The sequence below is a fragment of the Leucopleurus acutus genome (assembly GCF_964270905.1).
Source record: "Leucopleurus acutus genome assembly, chromosome: 14".
In the NCBI taxonomy this organism is placed as follows: Eukaryota; Metazoa; Chordata; class Mammalia; order Artiodactyla; family Delphinidae; genus Leucopleurus; species Leucopleurus acutus.
In genome coordinates, this window is record NC_139156.1 from 34875719 (window position 1) to 34898427 (window position 22709).

The following is a 22709-nucleotide window of genomic DNA, read 5'->3' on the forward strand; positions in this document are numbered from 1 at the left end:
ATGCTTGTATATTTACTTAATCTAAATCTTTTTCAGACTACCTCATCCTCTTTGGTAACAAAGAAAATGAATTATTGTACAGATTAAAGATGAACACTTCAGACATTTTAAATACATGCAGCAATTTGCTTCCTAGGTAAAATTTTAATACCCCAAATCTATATAAGGCTACTTTCATGATTTTGTAGATTACTATAATAATACACTAATTCAGAGCCCTTCCTCATCTCTCCAATATTCAATTCTAAAGGCTTTTAGTAGTTTTTATTCCTTCTCTGTGTCCTCTCTTTTGTGCTCAAAGAGATCTATATTTCCGGGATAGTATGCTGTGTCATGGACCTGTTTTCCAACCCTTTACTATCTTCTGTTCCCAGTCTAGCTCCTGGGAAGCTGTCACACTGGAAATATCCAACACACAAATTTAAATTAGGATGCTAATGGAAGACAAGGCTTAGTGGCTACTCCTCCCATCAGGAATTCATATTGAATAGAAAGTGTTTCAAATGAAAGAAATAACTAACAATGGTAGAATTTTAGACATAGTCTGATGAGGAAGTTATTTTTAGGATGGGGAATGTCTTTTGCAACTTTAAAGTATACTATATAAGCTCTTGCTTGCATTAACTACTTATAAGGCTGTCCTTGTGTCAAAATAGTTACCAGTCATTAATTCCAAGTGGTATGGCAGTTTACAAGTTAAAATGCTGGGAAACACCCATAACCGACAATGCTACTTGACACTTCAATTGCTACTCATTTGTGCCCATGCCCTGTGGAAGATAGCCTGGGACACAGTCTACAGCTGTCACTCTCCTTTTAATTGGAAGAAAAGTTAAAAGAAGATTATTTAATATTTTAAGTGTGAGTGACACAGCAGAAGACTGCTCAGAGGAACTTAGATAAACTTCTAGCTCTTTGGATTTTTCCCTTATAAATATAAAAAAATCATAACCCAATGTTAAAAAAAAAGCATTAAAAAGGCACATGAAATTGCATAAATGCAACTAACCGAAAACGTCAAAATGACAAGCTATGTAGACTAATCTTTGAGCCAATATCTACCCAAGATTAGGTAATAATTCTGGTGCTAAATATACCTGTTGAAATCTACTTTTCAGCAGGGTAATGTGGCTATGTTACTCCTTTGGTACACATAGGCAATAACATTTCTTGTAATATTCCAATACTCAGTGTAAACTGACTCTCGGATGTCACTAGTCACTTGAATCTTTTGTCCCGCTCTGTGACAGGAAAAAATACTCACCTTCTGGTGAATTACTGAAGAATAAACAATTCTTATTTTTATGGTATTTTGAGGTATTACAATTTATGCATTAGGATTCTTTTTATATTCTTGGACAAGACACAGAAATCATTTCCTGTTACTCTATGGGTCTGTCTTGGGTCTCTTTATTTTAAAAAGACTACAGCCAAACCTTCCCTCTAAGTTTTAAAGTTGCAAGTAATCATGTCACAAAAGCAGATACTCAAAATATATGAGCATTTAAATGTATAGTCTAGAGCTCTAACCTAAAACAAAAAAGCTCAGTCAATCTGATATATATTAAAGTACCTAACTTTACTGTGCTGTGCTGAAACCATGGTAGGCTGTGAACAGGACAGGCCCAGAGATGAACTTCATCCTGCTCCATTAATTTGTCTAAAGCCAGCCTGACTGCTACCCCAGTTTCAGTGGGCCTCCATGCATTTTGGTTCCCTAAGGATCATTAAACATCTCTCGCCTTCTTTGGACATATTTTCTCAGTTTTTCAAGACTATACTTTTTGTTACATTTTCTAATTTTTCAGTTGTTTCTATTTGACTGTCATAAAATCTAGAAAATGTGTCAGTGGTTTGAGTAGTTTGCTCTTAAGGACACTCCTTTCCTTGTCCTCACTGTAGTTCTTTCTCACCAGTGCTCTGCTAGTGACCCTGGAGGATGTTATCTACAAAATGATGTCCAACAAGTTCCGAGTACTTTGGATCTGTGAGAGGCATTTAATCTCCATGCTATATTTATAAGATGAGAAGTTGATGAGGGGTATCTTTTCCCCATATCATGAACAGGTTTAAGTACTTTTTGAGGGAGTATGATATGAATTTTACTTTTAACATTTCCTGATTATGCTAGAACAATTCACAAGACATTTGACTTATTTGTTAAATTATTTACTATATATTGATTATAGTCAGCATAAATGTTTTCATAGCTGGCTTACCCTTGCGATGCTTATCATCTGTTGCTCTGAGTCTCTTTGAATAATGATTTTTTTTGCAGCTATAGAAATAACGAATGGGTACTGACAGAAGGAAAACCTGCTCAACAAGTGAAAACAGAAAAAGCAAAATGGTGTATTTTTAGCAAAATTATACTAAGGGAATCTAAGGTACCCCTTCTAACAATATTAAACATTACTTTTGTATTGTGTTTTACCATTCACAGAATGATTTTATGTTCATCACTTCTTTGAATCCCCACAGCCCTGTGAAGTATGCTTCATTATTAGATGTGCAGTGCCTTTATTCTCTAGAGGAAGCTACACCTAATGTTCTGAAATATGTGCTAACTGCTTATATTGTTTGTACAAATAATTTCAGTTTAGATAGTCACTTGTATATCATTACCTGGGAAAAATATGGGCAACAGCAGAACCAGGAGGCAGAAGTGTTGGTGAAGGATTTAGGACAGAAAATTCATGTGCAGAAATTAATATAAGAATCCATTACTATATGGATATTTCTGATGCATGAGCTTCAGAAATGAGGAAATCTAGCAATAACTATGGTAGGAAAAGTAGTAAATTTAAGAGCAATAAAATAAAAGTTAGAAAAAGGTGTGTTGCTTTAGCACTGTATTTAATGATGTAGTAAGATGAAATGGTATGTATTTGTAAAAATACAACATATGATCAAAAGTTATGAAAATAACTTCTTTCCTGGGTCAGAGCTCATTCTATGTTATATAAAAGAGCCACAAACCACACAGAGAAATGCACTTAGAGAGAACTAGTATCGTAGCAATGACACTTCAGGAGTTAGACTCCCACCAGAAGTGGCTGTAATGCATCCATCAGTTACAGTTGGAATGCACTGAGGACAGTGAAGCAGTGCATCTGTGACCACTGTGCAAGATAGGGATTATGAGGAAAAAGGAAATAGCCCTAGTGTGAACTGAAAATGAAATGGCTTTCCCCTTGGGATGAAACTGTTAAAAAGCAGTAAGAAAACTGTTCAGTATTAATGTGTAATAATTTCGAATCACTAGGTGCTAACTAGAAATTTGGAAATAAAAAGAAGTGCAATGAACTTAGTAGGATAATGTTGGTCTTATGTACTTTAAAACAGTGCATCTCAGCCTTTCCCTAGTCACGGCACGTAGACACCATACTATGTGTATGACACACTGAGATAAACAGATGAGGCTGCCCATGGCCAGACATGTGACTTGCCCTGGGGCTCCGGTCCCCCTCTAGGTCCAGGGTGGCTTCCCAAGGGCTGAAGGGATCATAGAATCAAACCTCTGTTAACTCCTTTTTGGTACAACAACGCTATGGCACAGTGTTTAGAGGAGCTCTGCATTAAAAGATGTCACTGAAGTATGCACAATAACTCTCGCAACTGTATTGTGGTTTTGTCTACAACATTACAATTACATTAAAGTGTAAAATAAACTTTGTCAAGAAAATATCCATCAGACTGACCAAGGTCCCCACAAACGGAATTCTTAGGTCAGGTGTGGACTGAGATACGTCCAGAAAGCTAGTCTATGTTTTAGGCCACTTCTGGTAGAAAGGGTCCCTGGGAGCTCGAACCAATTTATGAAGTAACCTGACGTTTTAGATTACTTATATCCACATCCTATTTCTTAGTCAGTCTCCTTTAGAATAATGCATTCTGCAGGATATCTTGTGGTCTGGGAATAAATTAAGTCTGGGATAGTCTTGCTGGTTTAATCCAAAATGTCAGTGTGGATATAAGGTGCAGGGTAATAAAGAATTCGGCCAAGTGTTTCCAAAATCTATTATACTACTGTGATAAATCATTTCTAGTAAAGCCATTTCTCTGTAACATCCATTCTTTTAATACTGTGTATAAAGGACAAACACTTCGTCCACAGAAAAAGGGAGAAAAAGAGTGAATGTATGTATGTATGTGCACACGTGTGTGATCACTGTGTTAGATCAGGCACCGGCACCCTATGGCCCATGGGACAAATACAGCCTACAACCTAGGCTTGTGAATAAAGCTTTTGGGACACAGACATACCCCTTCAATTACATATTTTTTAAGGCTGTTTTTCGTGCTATAATGGTAGACCAGAGACTGTATAGCCCAAAGAGCCAGAAACATTTATAATCCTGTACTTTGCAGAAAAAGTTTGTCGACCTCTGTGCTAGGTGATGGCACATAGAATAAGAAGATATAAGAAACTGCATACTAAGATAGAACTTTTCCCTTCTTAAAAAGATGCTACTAATCAAGCCAAAACCATATTATCATAACTATAAATTCAAAATGTAATACAAAAAGAAAATGTTTTAAGAAATATAATGATATTTCAAGGCTGGATATCTAAACTACATTTATAAGTTTATATGCAGAGGTATGTGTATATTTAAATTTACTTACACAAACTTAAAAGCCAGTCATTATTTTGAATAGCATTTTATTTAGGTGAGTAATCAGATGAGCTTTTGATCATACCTGTGAGAATTTCCAAAGCTCTGCCAGGTGTGGTATTCTTCCATGAGATCAATATGATCCAATGTAGAATTATAGAAATCAGTATAAGGAATAAGGGGAGGATGAACCAAATTGTTTGCAGTATCTGTAAAGATAAATTCTAACATAATGATCTTTCCTAACATGTACATGATTCATTCTAATAATAAGAAGAACATTTTAAAAATGCCCACCAGAAAGCTTTATCTAGAAATTCCAATTTTAAGCAATTGTGGTGCCAAACGAAAAGGTAGTTTTAAAATTGTGGTCAAAATGCAGCCAATAATTTCTTGTTTTAAAAAAAAAAATTGAATCGTGGGGATTATAATCGTATAGTAAAGGGAGTACGCAGATGGCCAGCTATGCATCCTATTTCCCCATCAGGGTGTTCTTGGGGTCCGCAGGAATGAATGGAAGTTCTTGTATTCTTAGGAATCACTACTTAGCAGGTAGTATGCAGCTGAGAGCCATAAAACAGAATATTGCCCAATAAAATGCATAAAGCTTTTTCATGCTTATACATTAATTGTGAAATCCATTAGCAAAATAGAAAATAAATCACTACAACTCTTCTCCTCAAAGGAATGGTTTAAGATGTAAGAATGCCTCTATAGTATTTTGAGATCCTTATGGAAATGTTCTTATATTTAACAAAAGAAAAGTAAAGATGATTGAATAATAAAACCTACTAAGTAAAGCCAACACTTTAGATGCTGATGGGATCCACCAGGAACACTTTGATATAGGTGGAAATTCTTCAGGCTTTGCAGGAAACAGGCGTAAAGAAATAAACTGCAGCAATCTCTCTACCAATTGTTTGAACCTCTTCTGGGATAATCTGGTAAAGATTTTGAAATAATTCCAATCAAAATTCACATTTTCTACTTTGGCAATATATTTGTTAGAGATCAAAGTTCATCCTTTATACATAAAATTTTAGACTATTCCCCCAAATTCTATTTCTTAAATTGCCAAAATTTTGAAAAGATGCAAAATCTTACCTCGAATATCATTTCTTAAATAAGAAATAAACACCAAAATTACTATAAAGTTAGCATTAAACATTTCACTTTTAAGGCTTTTAGTATTCAGTCAATCCTCATTCGCAGACTTTGTATTTGCAAATTCACCCATTCCCTACAATTTAATTCTAATCCCCAAATCAATAATTGTGGCGCTTTCGTGGTCATTTCATGGCTGTGCAAAGAGTGGCAAAAAATGGGAGTTGCTTATGCCGAGGCTGAACAAGGCCACGCTCTGCCTTCTTGTTTTAGCTCTCATACTGCAAACAAGTGTCCTTTATGCAGTCTACTTAGGGTCATGTTCTTCAAATTCTTGTGCTTTCTGTTAGCGATTCTACTGTTTTAAAACGGCCCTTAACTATAGTGCTAAAGTTCTGTCTAGTGTTCCTATGTAAAGAAGGATGTGATGTGCCTTATGGAGAAGGTACTTATGTCAGATAAAATTTGCTCAGACATGAGTTATGGTGCTGTTGGCCGTGAGTTCAATGTTAATAAAACAAAAATTTATATCAAATAGGTGTCTTTAAATAGAAATACAGATAAAGCAAGGTTATGTACTGATTGGTTGATAAAAATGTTGTGACCAAAGGCTCGCAGGAAGCTAACCCTGTATTTCACTGTTCACCAATTCAGTGTTCCCAGTAGCTTTATAGAACATAACTATTGTTAATAATAAGAATTAACCGTATTTAAAATTAATTTTGGGAATATTTAGCTTCTTTAGCTTTTATTAGTCATGGGGAAATGTAAATGTTAATGTAAGTATTGTTCTGTGGAAAAAAAGTACTGTACTTTTATAAATTGATACTGATGGCTAGTATGTTTTACAATGATGTTTTAGGTAAGGAAAAGGCATTGTGTAAATAATGGTAAAATTTATTGATAGGAAATAAAAAGACACAAATTAAAATAGTAATGTATGAGCAAATCCAGTCACCATCTTTGAGATATATGAAAAATCAATGATAGGAATGTGCTGTATAAAATGCAAAAGCAGTGGACAGAAATCTCAACAACAGCTGGCACAAGCAAAACGGTTACTTACATACAAAACAGATCTTTAATGTATCCTCTATGTAGTACTAAAGAATATGCTTATAATTGGCTTCTGAAGCACTGTGAATTATAAGTATCATTTCTCAAGACCTGAAAACATTTAATATATTTTCTTATAAAGTTACTAACAAACTTAAAACTTTAAGATTATAAAAGTTCTTAATATCATAGAATAATTTACTTTTTAAACCAGTGAACTAGGAAATGATGGTCAGCTTCCACTAAGGTAGCTATCTGTCGTAGCAAGTGAGCATAGATGACATATGTAGATGTGTTATTAAATTGAGGATTCTGAAAAAGATATTAAAGATAATTGCGTTAAAATTTTGTTAACATGTAAAAGGAAAGACACTATGCTTAATGAGCTAAGTGGCGAATTCAGAAAACTAAATTTGAGATTATGAAATACTAGGTGAAATCCTTGAAAACAAGAATCTATTTGTTTAATTATTTAATTAACAGAGACTTGGATTTCCACTATGGTCCAGTGGCTTTGGAATTAAGACAGATCTGGGTCTGAGGGCTAATTCTACCACTTACTACTCTATATGCCCTTAGGAATGTTCCTTAAACTTTGATTCTCAACTTCCTCATCTGAAAAATGGGAATGATAGCATCTATCTTGGAGGTTGTTTTGAGTATTAAAAAAAACTGTATGTAAAGCACGTAGCTCACTGCCTGGTACAAATGGTGGCAATCACTACTATCCAACTAAACAAAAACCTGGCTCTTCTTTGATTAAAAAAAAAGGGGAGAGAGAATGCTAGAAAAATAAAAGCTGGTAATGAAACATTTGCCATTGTGAAATGAGTTATTTGCATATTTCACAAAGAACAAGGGGAGAACCACATAATAGCTTCAGAGAACTTTTAAGCGTTAGAGTAGAGCTTGTAAACCAAGCAAAACCTCTAGTTATATTTCCAAAATCTAAAACTCCATCACAGTGTACATTTCAGAGCTCCATGGGAAAAATGAGTATTAGTGAACAATAAACCAAAATTGTAAAAAATAAAAGAGCACCATGTGTTTTTCAAAATTGACTTATGGTCAGGATGGTTCAAAATGAGGGAGTGACCCCAGATGATAAACTCATCAAGTGATAGCTCATAAGAACAAGATGTCATGAGCAGAGCTTACTGTTGACCAATACACTCACTTAAAAATTTGAGCTTCATATTGTCACTTTCTAGCTTTTACTATTCTCCAGGTATATTTCCTCTTTTTTCTAGTTTTGTCTTTCTCCTCTTACCTCTTTACTTCCCTTCCTCTCCTTACATCCCTCAACCACCTCTTATCTATTTCCCCTTTTTTTGTTTCCTCTCTCCTCCTTCTTCTACCCCTATCTTCCATATTTCCTTTTATTGGACATAATATTCAACTAAATATCCTATCTTATTTAATATAATTTTTTCTTATCTTTAAATGAGATAATAATTTATATGAACACCTTTGGTAAATTGTAAAGAATAATACAAACATAGTATGCTAGCTATGGGAATAACGTACTTCTCAAAAAATTATAAAAACTAAAATTGCTTTTCATTTGTTTGGACCTTATTTTTTTTTGTATCAATGAATCTGTATTTCTCAAGAGGAAAAAATTCATCATATTTGCTTTAGCAAATATAAACAACCACTTTGATTTTTCCATTAGAATTCTAGTTTAAACATTTATTGAAAATATACAGAAAAGTTGGAAACCCCCTAATTGGGAAATAAAAGAAAGTTTTGGAGTCCCTTAAAAAACTAGTTACAAGAAAGGAAGTTGACTGGAGGAGGAAAAGTGCTTCCATTCTGTTTGTTCCAGAATCCCACAGCAGGAAGGCAAGTTAAAATATTAATCCTGGAGATAATTTAGCCTTCCACTGTTTATTTGTTATAGCTTTAATTCTCTGGTTACAAGTAATTATAATCTAAAAAAGTATCAAAAATGTTGCTCAAAATAATACTTAGTATTTGATATCATTTCACTTACACATGCATAGATTGAGATATGAATTACACACTTCAACTATGTTTTTGCTTTCTTACCTGTAAAAGTATAAAATATGCTCTAAGATCATCTTTTGTTCGTGGACTGAAACAGAAATAATTGTAACTGATTAGAGATGAATGTTTAATCTTACAGTATCTAATAAAAAATTATCAATGTTTCTGCGAGAATTGACTTGATAAAAGCCAAAAACTAGACTTAAACCTGAAAACATAAATCATTGCCCAAAGTGTACTAGATGATCTTTACAAGATATAAAGCCACATCATCTGAAATATAAATATATAACATATGTATCACATTTTGAAATTGATATATATACACATGTATATATATAATTTTTAAATTAGTAGTAATATTTCTCTGTGGAAGAATTATCTTGACTGAATAATGATTTAAATTATTTAGGTTTAAATAAAATCTAAACTATTTCTTTCTATACTATTCTACATAATTGTCAGATTATTTTCTCAATAGGACTACTGTTTTGTTTTAGAAATTATATTTGAAAACATTTTAAAAAGCTAAAAGCAATTCATAAATATTAAAATTCCTGTGATAGGAGAGTCTGTTTTTTGTTTTCCCATTTTATAGCTGTACCATGAAAACTTCCATTTTCCTGTTCTATGCACTAGTATTTTAGTACAGTATACAGTTCTGGGTACAGAAATTGTAGTTAAGGTCACAGGCTCTTTTTTTTTTTTTTTTTTTTTGCGGTACGCAGGCCTCTCACTGTTGTGGCCTCTCCCGTTGCGAAGCACAGGCTCCAGACGTGCAGGCTCAGCAGCCATGGCTCACGGGCCCAGCTGCTCCGCGGCATGTGGGATCTTCCCGGACCGGGGCACAAACTCGTGTCCCCTGCATCGGCAGGCAGACTCTCAACCACTGCGCCACCAGGGAAGGCTCTTTTGCCAGACAGCCTGGGTTCTAATTCTGACTCAGGCACTTACTGTGTTAACTTGGGCAATTTACTTCTCTGTAAATTAGTTTCCTCAAGTGTGAAATGAAACTAATCATATTACCTATTTCACAGGATTGTAGTGAAGATTCAATGAGAAATACATGCAAAATCGTTTGAAAGGTGCCTAGCCCATAGTAAATAGTCAATAAACTGTAGATCTAGTTGTCGTTATTATAAATCCAAAATAAAACAAGATTTTGGGGGTAAAGACCACATGATCCTTTGATAAGTAAGTTGCATCAAATTATTTTAATCTGTCTCCGGCACACATTTGAGGAGCAGGGGTTAGAAAGCTGTGTGAGCATGCTTGGAGGGGATTGAGGTCCCAGCAGTTTCGGACCACTGGACTTCCCCACTCTCCTAAGTGTTCACTTTACATTCCAAATTTTCCTCTTCATTTTCAATGAAGCATTATGTATTCAACCAGAAACATAAAATTCAAGGAAAATGCAAAAGTATTACTAGAATGATAAACTAGGAGAATACTGTTAAGTTAAAAATCACATGAAAAATACAGTATGATTTCAATTGTTTTAAAAAGATGACTAGAAAAAAACTGCAAAATGTTACATTTTTACTTTTTTATACTACCTTGACTTTTCTCAATTTTCTATAAAAACCACAATTTTCTCTGAAAATTGGAACAATGTTATTAAAATATATAGGGTACATTTAACATTATAGTTAAGAACTCTAGTTTGGTATTTTCAAATTGGGCTTAATATAAACATTTAAATTATAATTTAATGGTATTATTTGGCTTTAATAGAAGCTATCATTTAAATTATAATGTTAAGTAACACCAATTTAAATCATATGTACTTTTAAAAGTATATTTTTGTGTTCTGCATATTCCCAGTTCAAAACATTATCAATTACACTGTCCATCATTCCTTACATAACAATTCAATATTTAGTTCCAGGAAAAAATATTTCAGTAGCTAAATTTACTTCTCTTATATTAGAAATAAGAAAAATTTTGCTCTGCTACCAGAAAGCCCAAGGCTAAATTTAACACCCATATTATTTCATTCTAGGTGACTGATTTAAGTACCCATCCTATTTTTGTAAAGCACATATATCTGTACATGACAGATCTTATATACAATTTTAAAGAATTCACAGGTCCTCTGAAGCTCACCTGTGGACCATACTGAGAAGTCATAAGTCTCAAGTTAAAAAGCTTTGTTATAAATGGTTTATAATTTCATTCTGATCTATGTTTTTATTGTAGCAACTAAAATCTTTTCTGAGAGTAAAACACATATGTATATATTAAAGATGGATGAGCTGTGTATATTAACCATCTATACTGATTAGCCAAATATTAGTTTCAGTTACCCTTTCCATTCTCGTAACAGGCTGTTAATGATTCCCTTTAATACTGTCTTCTGAATGTCTTGAGGCTGTAGGCAAAAGAAAATCATGAAATAATTAGGATTAGCTATTTAGGTGACTTTTATATGTTAATTATATTTACAGATCTGTTTCAATAGTTAAAACCAGACTTGATGACCAAGGACTACCAGTTAACGGTAGTCTCAATTTCACATCTGAGAGATTATAATGAGAATGCTCCCTGGAATGTGCACTGTACAACCTGCACAAACATACATGGTGGCTGTTTGATGACTACCATCAGTTTTATATAACACTGAAAACAGAAAAAGAAAAACAATTTCACTTTCTCTGGATTGACAGGATAAAATCATGAACATAAGTCTAAGAATAGCATGTTTAACAATATAAAATGACTGCATACGTTTTGGACATATTTAGCCCTACCAATACCATGTTATAATTAGCAGTTAAGCCCACAATTCATTATTAAGTACAACCAAATTATGTTCAATAAAAAAATAACAAGATAAAGATTTTTTGTTATAGGATCCAAAAAAGGTACTAAATAACATTTTTTATAGTTTAATAATTCAAATACTAAAAAAAGTTAATTACTACCAAACACGTCCCATAAGAATGAATGAAAACACATCTAGATGGTGCTTTTAGCTTATAAGAAGTAATGACTAAAAGCTTCATTAACTAGAAGCTCCAAACAGTCATTAAAATTTCTCTGTCATATTGTTATATGAAAGGGGCAAACGTCAAGAAAACAAGCATATATCATGGATTTATTTTTTTAAAAAAACACAATCATCACTTCTAAGACATGTCTGTCAGCACTCATTCAGCCTAGCACCTTTCTTAATATACTCATTTAATACATCATTCCTTTCTCCTCCTCTGCTTGCAGTGACCCTTCACACCCAGCAGGCAAACAGCACCCCAGAGCAATGGAAGGCTGCAGGAGAAAAATCACACAAATGTGCTGACTAGACACACTGAGTTTATGTCACAAATCTCAAAAGGACACTCAACACCACTGACAGTCCTTCAACATGTCCCTAGTTCATCTACTTCCCTGCTCTCCAAGACAACTATTTCAAACCTTTTTCTCATTCCTCAAACCTCCAACACCTCCTTCCCATCATCACTCTCAGCTCTGATCTTGCCACACACTTTAGAGAGAAAACAGATGCACCCAAATGAGAACAGATTCATCTTGCCACTATTATTCTAATCATTTACCTGCACTACAACTGACCAAGCCCAACCCCCTCACTTGAGCCCTATGCTCCATCCTCTCTCACCTTGTCAAGGACCTGGTTATTCAGTTTTCTTCTATCTCCCCCATATCATCCATTTCTTCCACACTACTAGGTCGTTCCCATCAGTAGAACACGACATCCTAATACCATCTGCACAGATGTGTCTCAGCATTTTCACTCTTCACCCTGATCTATGCCCTAAGAGGCTGACTACTAAGGACTACATCAACCAGACTCCTTTGCCTTTTTTTGCCTTCTGGTTGGATTCAGCCATAGGGAACACTGACAGAAGAGGGAAGAGAGGAAAGTTGGGGTATTTATTCCCCCAACGCCCTCCCTGCAAAGTCACCACGGGCTGGCTATGCCCCTCATCTCCTGTAAGGCAGCCCTCTCCCCCCGACAGCTCATCTCCAGATTCACTCTACTGTACTACTCCTGAGGGCCTCCCTTGTTCTGCTAATACTTTTGTAAACAGTCCTCTCCAGCTTACCAGTTAGAGTGTGTCATCTGTTTCCTGCCAGGACCCTGGCTAATATATTGCTCATGCTAAAAACCTTTCATTTGGACCCATGTACTCTTTCAGCTAACCCTTAATTTCTCTGCTTCCCTTCACAGCAAAACTCTCCAAGAACTGTCTGTATTCACTATCTCTACTTCCTCTCCTCTCATGGTCCCTTCAACCCATTCCAAGTAGGCTTTGTTTCCACAACTTCACGGAAACGGCTCTTATTAAACTCAGTCATCAATTATTCACCTTATCAAAGACAGTGCTCAATTCTCTGTCCAAATCTTACTAAATCTCTCAGCAGCATTTGACAGGATTAATTATTACCTCTTTGAAACACCTTTTTTCTCTCTGCTGATAGCTGAGCCCCATCCATCTAATTAAATGGCAATACCATCCACTCAGTTTCCTTCTTCCCTCAAGTCCCACATCCAATCTACAGAAGTATGTTTAGCTCTGTTCCATAATATACTCAGAGTCTGAATACGTCTCACTAGGTCCACTGCCAAAACCCTAGTCCAAACACTGACCGTCGTTTAGGTTTCAGCAATGCCTTCCTAACTCCTTTCTCTTGCCCCACTATAGACCATCCTCCACATAACATCCAGAGAGATCTTTCTAAACTATAAATCATGTCCGTCATCCCTTTGTTCCCAGCTTAAAATCTTTCAATGAATTTCAATTATAATTACAATGAAATTCAAACTCACATGGCCATAGAGAGCCCCCGGATCAGAAGAATCAACATATCCTGGAACTTGTTAGAAACACAAATCTTTCAATGACTTTCAATTATAATTACGATGAAATTCAAACTCACATGGCCACAGAGAGCCCCCCGGATCAGGAGAATCAACATATCCTGGAGCTTGTTAGAAACACAAATTTGGGGGCTCTATGCTAGACCTACTGAATACTGAGAAGCCTTTTCTGTGATTCTGATACATGCTAAAATTTGAGAACCACTGATCTACAGATTCAATGTAATTCCAATACAACCAAATAATTTACCTCCTTTTGCTGAGTCAGTAAAGCATGATTTTTATCTTAGCAAGCCTTTAAATAAGGACTGAACATAGAAGTATTTTCTACTGAATTTTCATTTAATTAGAAAAATATAAGAATAAAATAATCTAACTCTCTGAGAATTTCAACTAAATTTACCAAAAATTATATCAGAGTTTCTCATGTAATTATGTTACAAGGTGAGTTTTACAATATTTGTCTGGCTGCTTTTAAAATACAGAAGAGTCAAACAATTATGCTATTTGCATGTGTTCATAAATAATACTTACAGTATTAAGTAAGGCATCATATACAGCATTCACAAATTTAGCATTAATCCCAGAGTCTTCGATAGTATTAAACGAGGCAGAGGCATCTTTCTGCAAATTCAATTAAAGAACCAAGTGTATATAACATTTGAAGAACTAATCTAAGTAATATCTGAACCATAACTACTCCTATATAATTTCTAATATTCTTAGTATGATGATAAAAAAGGACTGTCAGGGCAAGATTGCTAAAAATAAATATATAAGGGTTATTTTAATAACTTTCTTTTTTAAAACTGAAAGAATGGAGTCAAACATTAACATTAGTACAAATAAAAACAATCTTTAAGATATCACTTAAGTAATACTTATTTGTGATACATACAATTTCAGAATTAATATCTATTTATGTTTGCTTAAACACCTGCTTAAGCCAATACTGGGTAGAAAAAGAAGTTAATTTATAGTATCTTTTTTTGGAAAATTTAAACTAAAAGTGAAAAATGTGCTTTATGTATCATTACCTTAAATGCAGCATTTAGTTCTGGGAAAGAATCAAACATTGTGAGATAAAAATCATGTACTGTTTTCCAATCTCCTGATGACTTAGCTTTTTCTACATCTTCCCTAAAATAAAAACATTTATTAGCCATAACAGATAAAAATGTTATTCAGATAAAATAGCATTAATTCTTTATAGATAAATGTCATCCAACATGCAACTTGAAATAATGAAGCTGAATACAGAAATATGTTCCAGTTAATGTAAAGGTAGCTTATGAATTTATAATTCTTAATTGCATTAAGATATTAATCCAGCTCCAACTTCCCCATTTATTTGCTTTTTAAAAAGTTAATTTTTGACATGCTCCTTACAATTATCACTCTTCCGTTCCTTCACTTCATAGCCAAATTTCTTGACAGATTTTGTTTACATTCTGTCCCTACCTTGTCTTTCCCACTTAGTCCTTCAAGTGTCCATTTGGGTTTTTTTAGTAGTTTTTACTACTAACATGGTTTTTATGATTTATATGTCACGTTCTATTATTTTATTACCACCTTTACCTCCTCTTGACTGTTTTTCTTTTTTAAAATTAATTAATTTATTTATTTTTGGCTGTGTTGGGTCTTCGTTGCTGCACGTGGGCCTTCTCTAGTTGCGGCGAGCGGGGGCTACTCTTCGTTGTGGTGTGCGGGCTTCTCACTGTGGTGGCTTCTCTTGTTGTGGAGCATGGGCTCTAGGAGCATGGAGTTCAGTAGTTGTGGCATGTGGGCTCAGTAGTTGTGGCTCACGGGCTCTAAAGCGCAGGCTCAGTAGCTGTGGCACACGGGCTTTGTTGCTCCACGGCATGTGGGATCTTCCCGGACCAGGGCTCAAACCCATGTCCCCTGCATTGGCAGGCAGATTCTTAACCAATGTGCCACCAGGGAAGTCTCTCTTGCCTGTTTTGACTCATTTTCTCTTACTTAGTGTCTTTTGCTGTAACATTATCTATCCCTTACTGGTCAATTATATGTGTGTTTTCACCTTCAACTTGAGACATGTAGTCTTTTGTGTCTTCACTCTTGGCTAATACTTTATAATGAGCCACAAGTTCAATTAATTTCTCACACAAAAATATTAAATTATGTAAAGTGCTGACATGCAGATGACTACGTGTCTACATGTAACAGTGAGCCGAAACTTACAGAAAGTCTTTCATAGTTTTTGGCTGAACGGGAAGGATGGGTTCTGGAAGAACTGGGGTCTTCATTTCAGATGATAAAGCATCTGTAGAGGTGCGCTGTTTCTGTCTAACATCAAGGCAAATTGGTGGTAGGTCTCTCACTGTGAAGGATAAAAAAGTTTTCAATGTAATTGATCATAAAATCTTTCCAAATTATAAAATGCCAGGCTATCTCAACATGAACAGAAAACAACGGATTATTTTGTATTGCATTCCCTTGGGATCATATAACAGAAAAACCCAGCACACTGAAGGGCACTTACTGGAGGGTCTGTTGCCACCTACCCAACTTCACCCATAGCAGATAAATTAGGCTGTATCTGACATTAAAAGTTATCTGTAGATACAATACAGAGTTTTTCTTTCATCGCCTCCCTTCCCATAAATTTTCTTTCAGGGATTATTTCAGTGAAACTAGATGTTTTTAGTGTTTATTAGCTTTTGAATACACTTGCCCCTTTAATGATGTGGAGTTTGGGCACCGATCCCCCATGTAACTTTACAGTTGGCCCTCCACATCTGTGGTTCAGCATCTGCGGATTCAACCAAACACAGATTCTGTAGTACTATACTATGTATTTATCGAAATTTATTGAAAAAGTCAGCACATTAAGTGGACCCACCCAACTCAAAACCATGTTGTTCAAGGGTCAATTGTGTATGTACATCATTTATTTATATCCTCTGCAATTCTTTATTGGAGATTTAGCATTTTATCATCAATTTGCATGAACATTTTATGTGTTTTTCTTTTTTTCCAAATATCCGCCAGTTCATCGTTTGCCTTTTTGTTGCATTTTATAAACTTTTAATTGTAAAATAAAACAAACACAGAAAAATCTCACAAAACAAATGTATGGCTTAATGAATTACTATAAGGCAAACACCTCTGAAACCACTAACCAGTCAATGAATAGTGCTACCAACCCTTTCTTGTTCTGCCTATTCTAATTTTAATTTCTCTCAGTTTCTTTTTATCTCTTTCCTCATTTCTTTTTAAAATTTTAAATACTTCCTTCTTCTCATCTTCTAGTTCTCTTAAGGCATTATCTGTTACATTTATTTGCTTTTGTGTTCCTTCTAGTTTATTTCTAAAATTTGAAAAAAATCGAATTATTTCCTTTATTGTCACCTCACTTTTCATTTTTGGCGATTCTGACTTATGGCATTCTTTCAAGTGTCATATCATTTTCTTAATGAGCTTTAGCTCATTTTGAAATAGTATTTTATCTACTTTTGTGGGCATGTGTTTCTGATGTGCTCCCATTGTTCAAGTGGCTGTTATTCTGTTTCTTATTTATTATAATACAATTTTGTAATTAAAAATTATAGAATTTGACCTTGTTTCTTTTCTCTAGCCAATTTTATTTGAAATTAATCTTCCCAAACTTTCAGAAGGAGGTGTAGCACCCCCTTTTTTTGTTTTTATGTAGAACTCAAATACATGGTAGCTTCTTTCTGGGATTTCCAGGCCCTGTTTCCCTCTTCCACTTTTGTTCAGGTGATCTCTGTCTTTAATCTTTATTGTCCCAGTGATGCTCAAATTTGATTCTAATCTCAGAATGTGCCCCTCCGCCCCCCTTCCTGGAAGGGATCCCTAGTTTGGAGAATTCACAGGGGGTACCTGCTCCCTTCAGATCTCAGCATGGGCCCTCTGCATTCACCTGTTCTTGGCAAAACCCCTCCCAGTTTCAGCTTTTGTTCTCAAACTGGGCTCCTGAGCTTTCCAATGAATACCTGTTGCTTATTCATTTCTTTTCTTTTTTTTTTAACATCTTTATTGGAGTATAATTGCTTTACAATGGTGTGTTAGTTTCTAACAAAGTGAATCAGTTATACATATACATATGTTCCCATATCTCTTGCCTCTTGCGTCTCCCTCCCTCCCACCCTCCCTATCCCACCCCTCTAGGTGGTCGCAAAGCACTGAGCTGATCACCCTGTGCTATGCGGCTGCTTCCCACTAGCTATCTATTTTACGTTTGGTAGTGTATATATGTCCATGCCTCTCTCTCACTTTGTCACAGCTTACCCTTCCCCCTCCCCACGTCCTCAAGTCCATTCTCTAGTAGGTCTGTGTCTTTATTCCTGTCTTACCACTAGGTTCTTCATGACCTTTTTTTTTTATTTCTTACATTCCGTATATATGTGTTAGCATACGGTGTTTGCTTTCCTCTTTCTGACTTACTTCACTCTGTATGACAGACTCTAGGTCCATCCTCCTCAGTACAAATAACTCAATTTCATTTCCTTTTATGGCTGAGTAATATTCCATTGTATATATGTGCCGCATCTTCTTTATCCATTCATCCGATGATGGACACTTAGACTGCTTCCATGTCCTGGCTATTGTAAATAGAGCTGCAATGAACATTTTGGTACATGACCCTTTTTGAATTATGGCTTTCTCAGGGTATATGCCCAGTAGTGGGATTGCTGGGTCGTATGGTAGTTCTATTTGTAGTTGTTTTTTTTTTTTGGGTACACGGGCCTCTCACTGTTGTGGCCTCTCCCCTTGCGGAGCACAGGCTCCGGACACGCAGGCTCAGTGGCCATGGCTCACGGGCCCAGCCACTCCGTGGCATGTGGGATCTTCCCGGACCGGGGCACGAACCCGTGTCCCCTGCAGCGGCAGGCGGACTCTCAACCACTGCGCCACCAGGGAAGCCCTATTTGTAGTTTTTTAAGGGATCTCCATACTGTTCTCCATAGTGGCTGTATCAATTTACATTCCCACCAGCAGTGCAAGAGTGTTCCCTTTTCTCCACACCCTCTCCAGCATTTATTGTTTCTAGATTTTTTTTTTTTTTTTTTTTTTTTTACGGTGTGCGGGCTTCTCACTGCCGTGGCCTCTCCCGCTGTGGAGCACAGGCTCCGGACGCGCAGGCTCAGCGGCCATGGCGCACGGGCCAAGCCGCTCCGCGGCACGTGGGATCCTCCCGGACCGGGGCACGAACCCCCGTCCCCTGCATCGGCAGGCGGATCCCCAACCACTGCACCACCAGCGAAGCCCTGTTTCTAGATTTTTTGATGATGGCAATTCTGACCGGTGTGAGATGGTATCTCATTGTAGTTTTGATTTGCATTTCTCTAATGATTAATGATGTTGAGCATTCTTTCATGTGTTTGTTGGCAGTCTGTATATCTCCATTGGAGAAATGTTTATTTAGGTCTTCTGCCCATTTTTGGATTGGGTTGCTTGTTTCTTTGTTATTGAGCTGCATGAGCTGCTTGTAAATTTTGGAGATTAACCCTTTGTCAGTTGCTTCATTTGCAAATATTTTCTCCCATTCTGAGGGTTGTCTTTTGGTCTTATTTATGGTTTCCTTTGCTGTGCAAAAGCTTTTAAGTTTCATTAGGTCCCATTTGTTTATTTTTGTTTTATTTCCATTTCTCTAGGAGGTGGGTCAAAAAGGATCTTGTTGTGATTTATGTCATAGAGTGTTCTGCCTATGTTTTCCTCTAAGAGTTTGATAGTTTCTGGCTTACATTTAGGTCTTTAATCCATTTTGAGCTTATTTTTGTGTATGGTGTTAGGGAGTGTTTTAATCTCATACTTTTACATGTACCTGTCCAGTTTTCCCAGCACCACTTACTGAAGAGGCTGTCGCAGATGACATGATACTCTACATAGAGAATCCTAAAGATGCTACCAGAAAACTACTAGAGCTAATCAATGAATTTGGTAAAGTAGCAGGATATAAAATTAATGCACAGAAATCTCTGGCATTCCTATACACTAATGATGAAAAATCTGACAGTGAAATTAAGAAAACACTCCCATTTACCATTGCAACAAAAAGAATAAAATATCTAGGAATAAACCTACCTAAGGAGACAAAAGACCTGTATGCAGAAAACTATAAGACACTGATGAAAGAAATTAAAGATGATACAAATAGATGGAGAGATATAACACGTTCTTGGATTGGAAGAATCAACATTGTGAAAATGACTATACTACCCAAAGCAATCTACAGATTCAATGCAATCCCTATCAAACTACCACTGGCATTTTTCACAGAACTAGAACAAAAAATTTCACAATTTGTATGGAAACACAAAAGACCCCGAAGAGCCAAAGCAATCTTGAGAACGATAAATGGAGCTAGAGGAATCAGGCTCCCTGACTTCTGACTATACTACAAAGCTACAGTAATCAAGACAGTATGGTACTGGCACAAAAACAGAAATATAGATCAATGGAGCAGGATAGAAAGCCCAGAGATAAACCCACGCACATATGGTCACCTTATCTTTGATAAAGGAGGCAAGAATATACAGTGGAGAAAAGACAGCCTCTTCAATAAGTGGTGCTGGGAAAACTGGACAGGTACATGTTGCTTATTCTTAAGCTCTCTTGTTCTTGGGTCCATCAAACAGCCCAGATGCTTTCTTCTGCTTACACCATAGAGATCTTCTGATTTTGGTGATCTGTCCTGCTGTCTTTTGGGGCTTATGGGAACATCTTATGAGCTAATTTTATAGTAAATGATGTCCATGATGTTTAATTCTGCTATATAAGTGGTGTGCATGTTTCATTGGGGATTCAGGGAGATTAAAAAACAATGCTGCTTCTGCTGCACCTTCACAAAATCTTTTTGCCTTTTAATTTTATTTCTGGAAACAGAAAAGTATTTAAATAATACTTGTATTAGTTTAATTTTATCAACCTATTCCTTTAGTATTTTTTATGATTAGTAAGCCAAGCCTTCCCTCTCTAGAGATCAGATAACCTTTTATCTATTTTAATTTGTTTTCTTCATTATAGTACTTGTGAAGGATACACTTACCACATTTCCTGGCAAAGAGTAAATGCTCAATAAATGTTCTCTATCATTTCTAGAAATTATTTTATTATATAAGAGGTAATACAATATAAAATATAAGTATTTTTTCCTAAATGGCCCATTTCAGAATATCATTTATGAAAGTATGTCATTACACAATGTTTTTTGATACTTTTATCATATATTAAGTTCTTTTATATACGGGGGTCTATTATTGGGCTATGCATATGATTCCACTGACCTGTTTATTATTGTACCAAACAATTTCAATTACTATAGTTTAATAATATCTATCAATACCTGGTAAGGCAGTAGGCTTGGTGAGAGATGGTTGGTGGCTGGGGCCAGAGCGGTGGTAGTAGAACTGATGAGAAATGGTTGGATTTGTGACATATTCTGCATATAGAATTAATAGGATATGCTGTTGGAAGGTATATTGGCAGAAAGGTAGAAATGCCAGAATCTGTTAAATGGAAGATAAGCCAAAGATGACTGATAATTTAGCCTCACCAACTGGGTGAATGGTGAGACCATTTACTGAAATGGAGAACACTAGAACACTAGAGAAAGTTTTTTGGCATGGGGGAGTGGGGCTGGGAGAGGAGTCAAAAGTTTTCTTTTGGCCCCATTAAAGGTAAGATGCTCATGAGACATCTAAATGCAGATGTTGAGTAGACATGAATCTTGAGTTCAGGGAAGTGTGAAGGTTTATAGCTCAGTTAAAATGCTCGATTAATGAGATTCCTAAGGAGAGTGTAAATAGAGAAGAAGCCTGAGAACTGAGTTCTGGGGACTGAGCCCTGCAGCAATCCAACACTGGAAGCTAATTAATTCTCCCTCTTTTATTTCAGAGTGAAAATATTAAAGGCTTGACTTTTATTTTGAATATAGCTCTAGTCTTATCTCATAATTCATCATGCAGTATTCTCATAGTTGCTATTTTCTAAACCTATATGTTCAGTTTTAATTTTTTTAATGTAGAAATTAAAGAATCTATTTAAAAATTTTTTTCAGCCAGTATGCTTAAATTTCTATTATTAATTCTAGTTTTGTGCCATTGCGGTCAAGGAATATAAACTTAACAATTCCTCATATGAATAATTTATTGAAAATAACTCTGTCCATATATTATGAAATTTTGTTTTTTAAAAGATTTATATTCTATTTGAAGGGGACAAAGTGAGTTAACTTCAGCAAACATCATAATTAATGGAGAAATATTACAAACATTCTCTTTTAAATAAGGACTGGAATAACATGGGAATAAAGGTACTATCAGCACATTTATTCAACACTGTGCTGGAGGTCCTAGCATGTATAAATACAGAAAAGAGATTTTAAAGACTCAGGATTAGAAAGGAAGATAAAACACTGTCATTTTCAAATGATCTGATTATAAACACAGACAAATCCAAAAGAATCTACAATTAGAAATAATAGAGGAGTTTAGCAAGGTGGATGGATTAAAAAAAAATCAATATATAACAGTCAACTGCATTTGTAAACACCAGCAACAAACAACTAGAAAATACAATTTTTAAAAATTTGTAGAACTATTAAAAATTAAGTACTAATAAATAAATTGTAAATCTCTGTAGAGAAAATACTAAAACTTTGTTGAGAGATTGAAAAAAACATCTAAACAAATAGAAAGCAACATCATGTTTATGGCTGGAAATGCTGACGATCATAAAGAAGACAATTTTCTGAACTGTTCTTCAGATTCAATGCAATTCAGTAAAAATCCCAGCAATATTTTGGAACTTGCTGATTCTAAAAGTCATAGAACAGATTCTAAAAGTCATATGGAAGACGAAGTGCACAAGAATAGCTAAAGCATTTCTAAAGAAACACGAGTAAGAAGTGGGGACCTTGCTCTACCAGATATCAAAAATTTTGAGCTTAGAGTAACTAAAGCAGTGTTTTACTGACACAGGATTAGATAAGTTGACCAGTGGACTAGAGAACCCAGAATCATATCCATCCACACATGAAAGTTCAATATATGAAATATATGGCAGATGATTGGAAGAAAGAAAGGATTTGAAAA

General features: G+C 35.4%; 1 protein-coding gene across 2 annotated transcripts in view; it reads right to left on the reverse strand.

The window, feature by feature from the left end:
- HECTD2 (HECT domain E3 ubiquitin protein ligase 2) overlaps positions 1–22709 on the reverse strand; it is a 77448-nt gene that overhangs the window by 24143 nt on the left and 30596 nt on the right. For both annotated transcript variants that reach the window (XM_082854397.1, XM_082854398.1), the window contains exons 3-11: positions 15832–15970; positions 14667–14769; positions 14164–14253; positions 11096–11160; positions 8832–8877; positions 6982–7091; positions 5412–5560; positions 4705–4828; positions 2220–2316 (exon numbers count right to left, since the gene is read on the reverse strand). In XM_082854397.1, coding sequence (XP_082710523.1) covers positions 2220–2316; positions 4705–4828; positions 5412–5560; positions 6982–7091; positions 8832–8877; positions 11096–11160; positions 14164–14253; positions 14667–14769; positions 15832–15970 — 923 coding nt within the window. The remainder of the gene's footprint in view (positions 1–2219; positions 2317–4704; positions 4829–5411; positions 5561–6981; positions 7092–8831; positions 8878–11095; positions 11161–14163; positions 14254–14666; positions 14770–15831; positions 15971–22709) is intronic.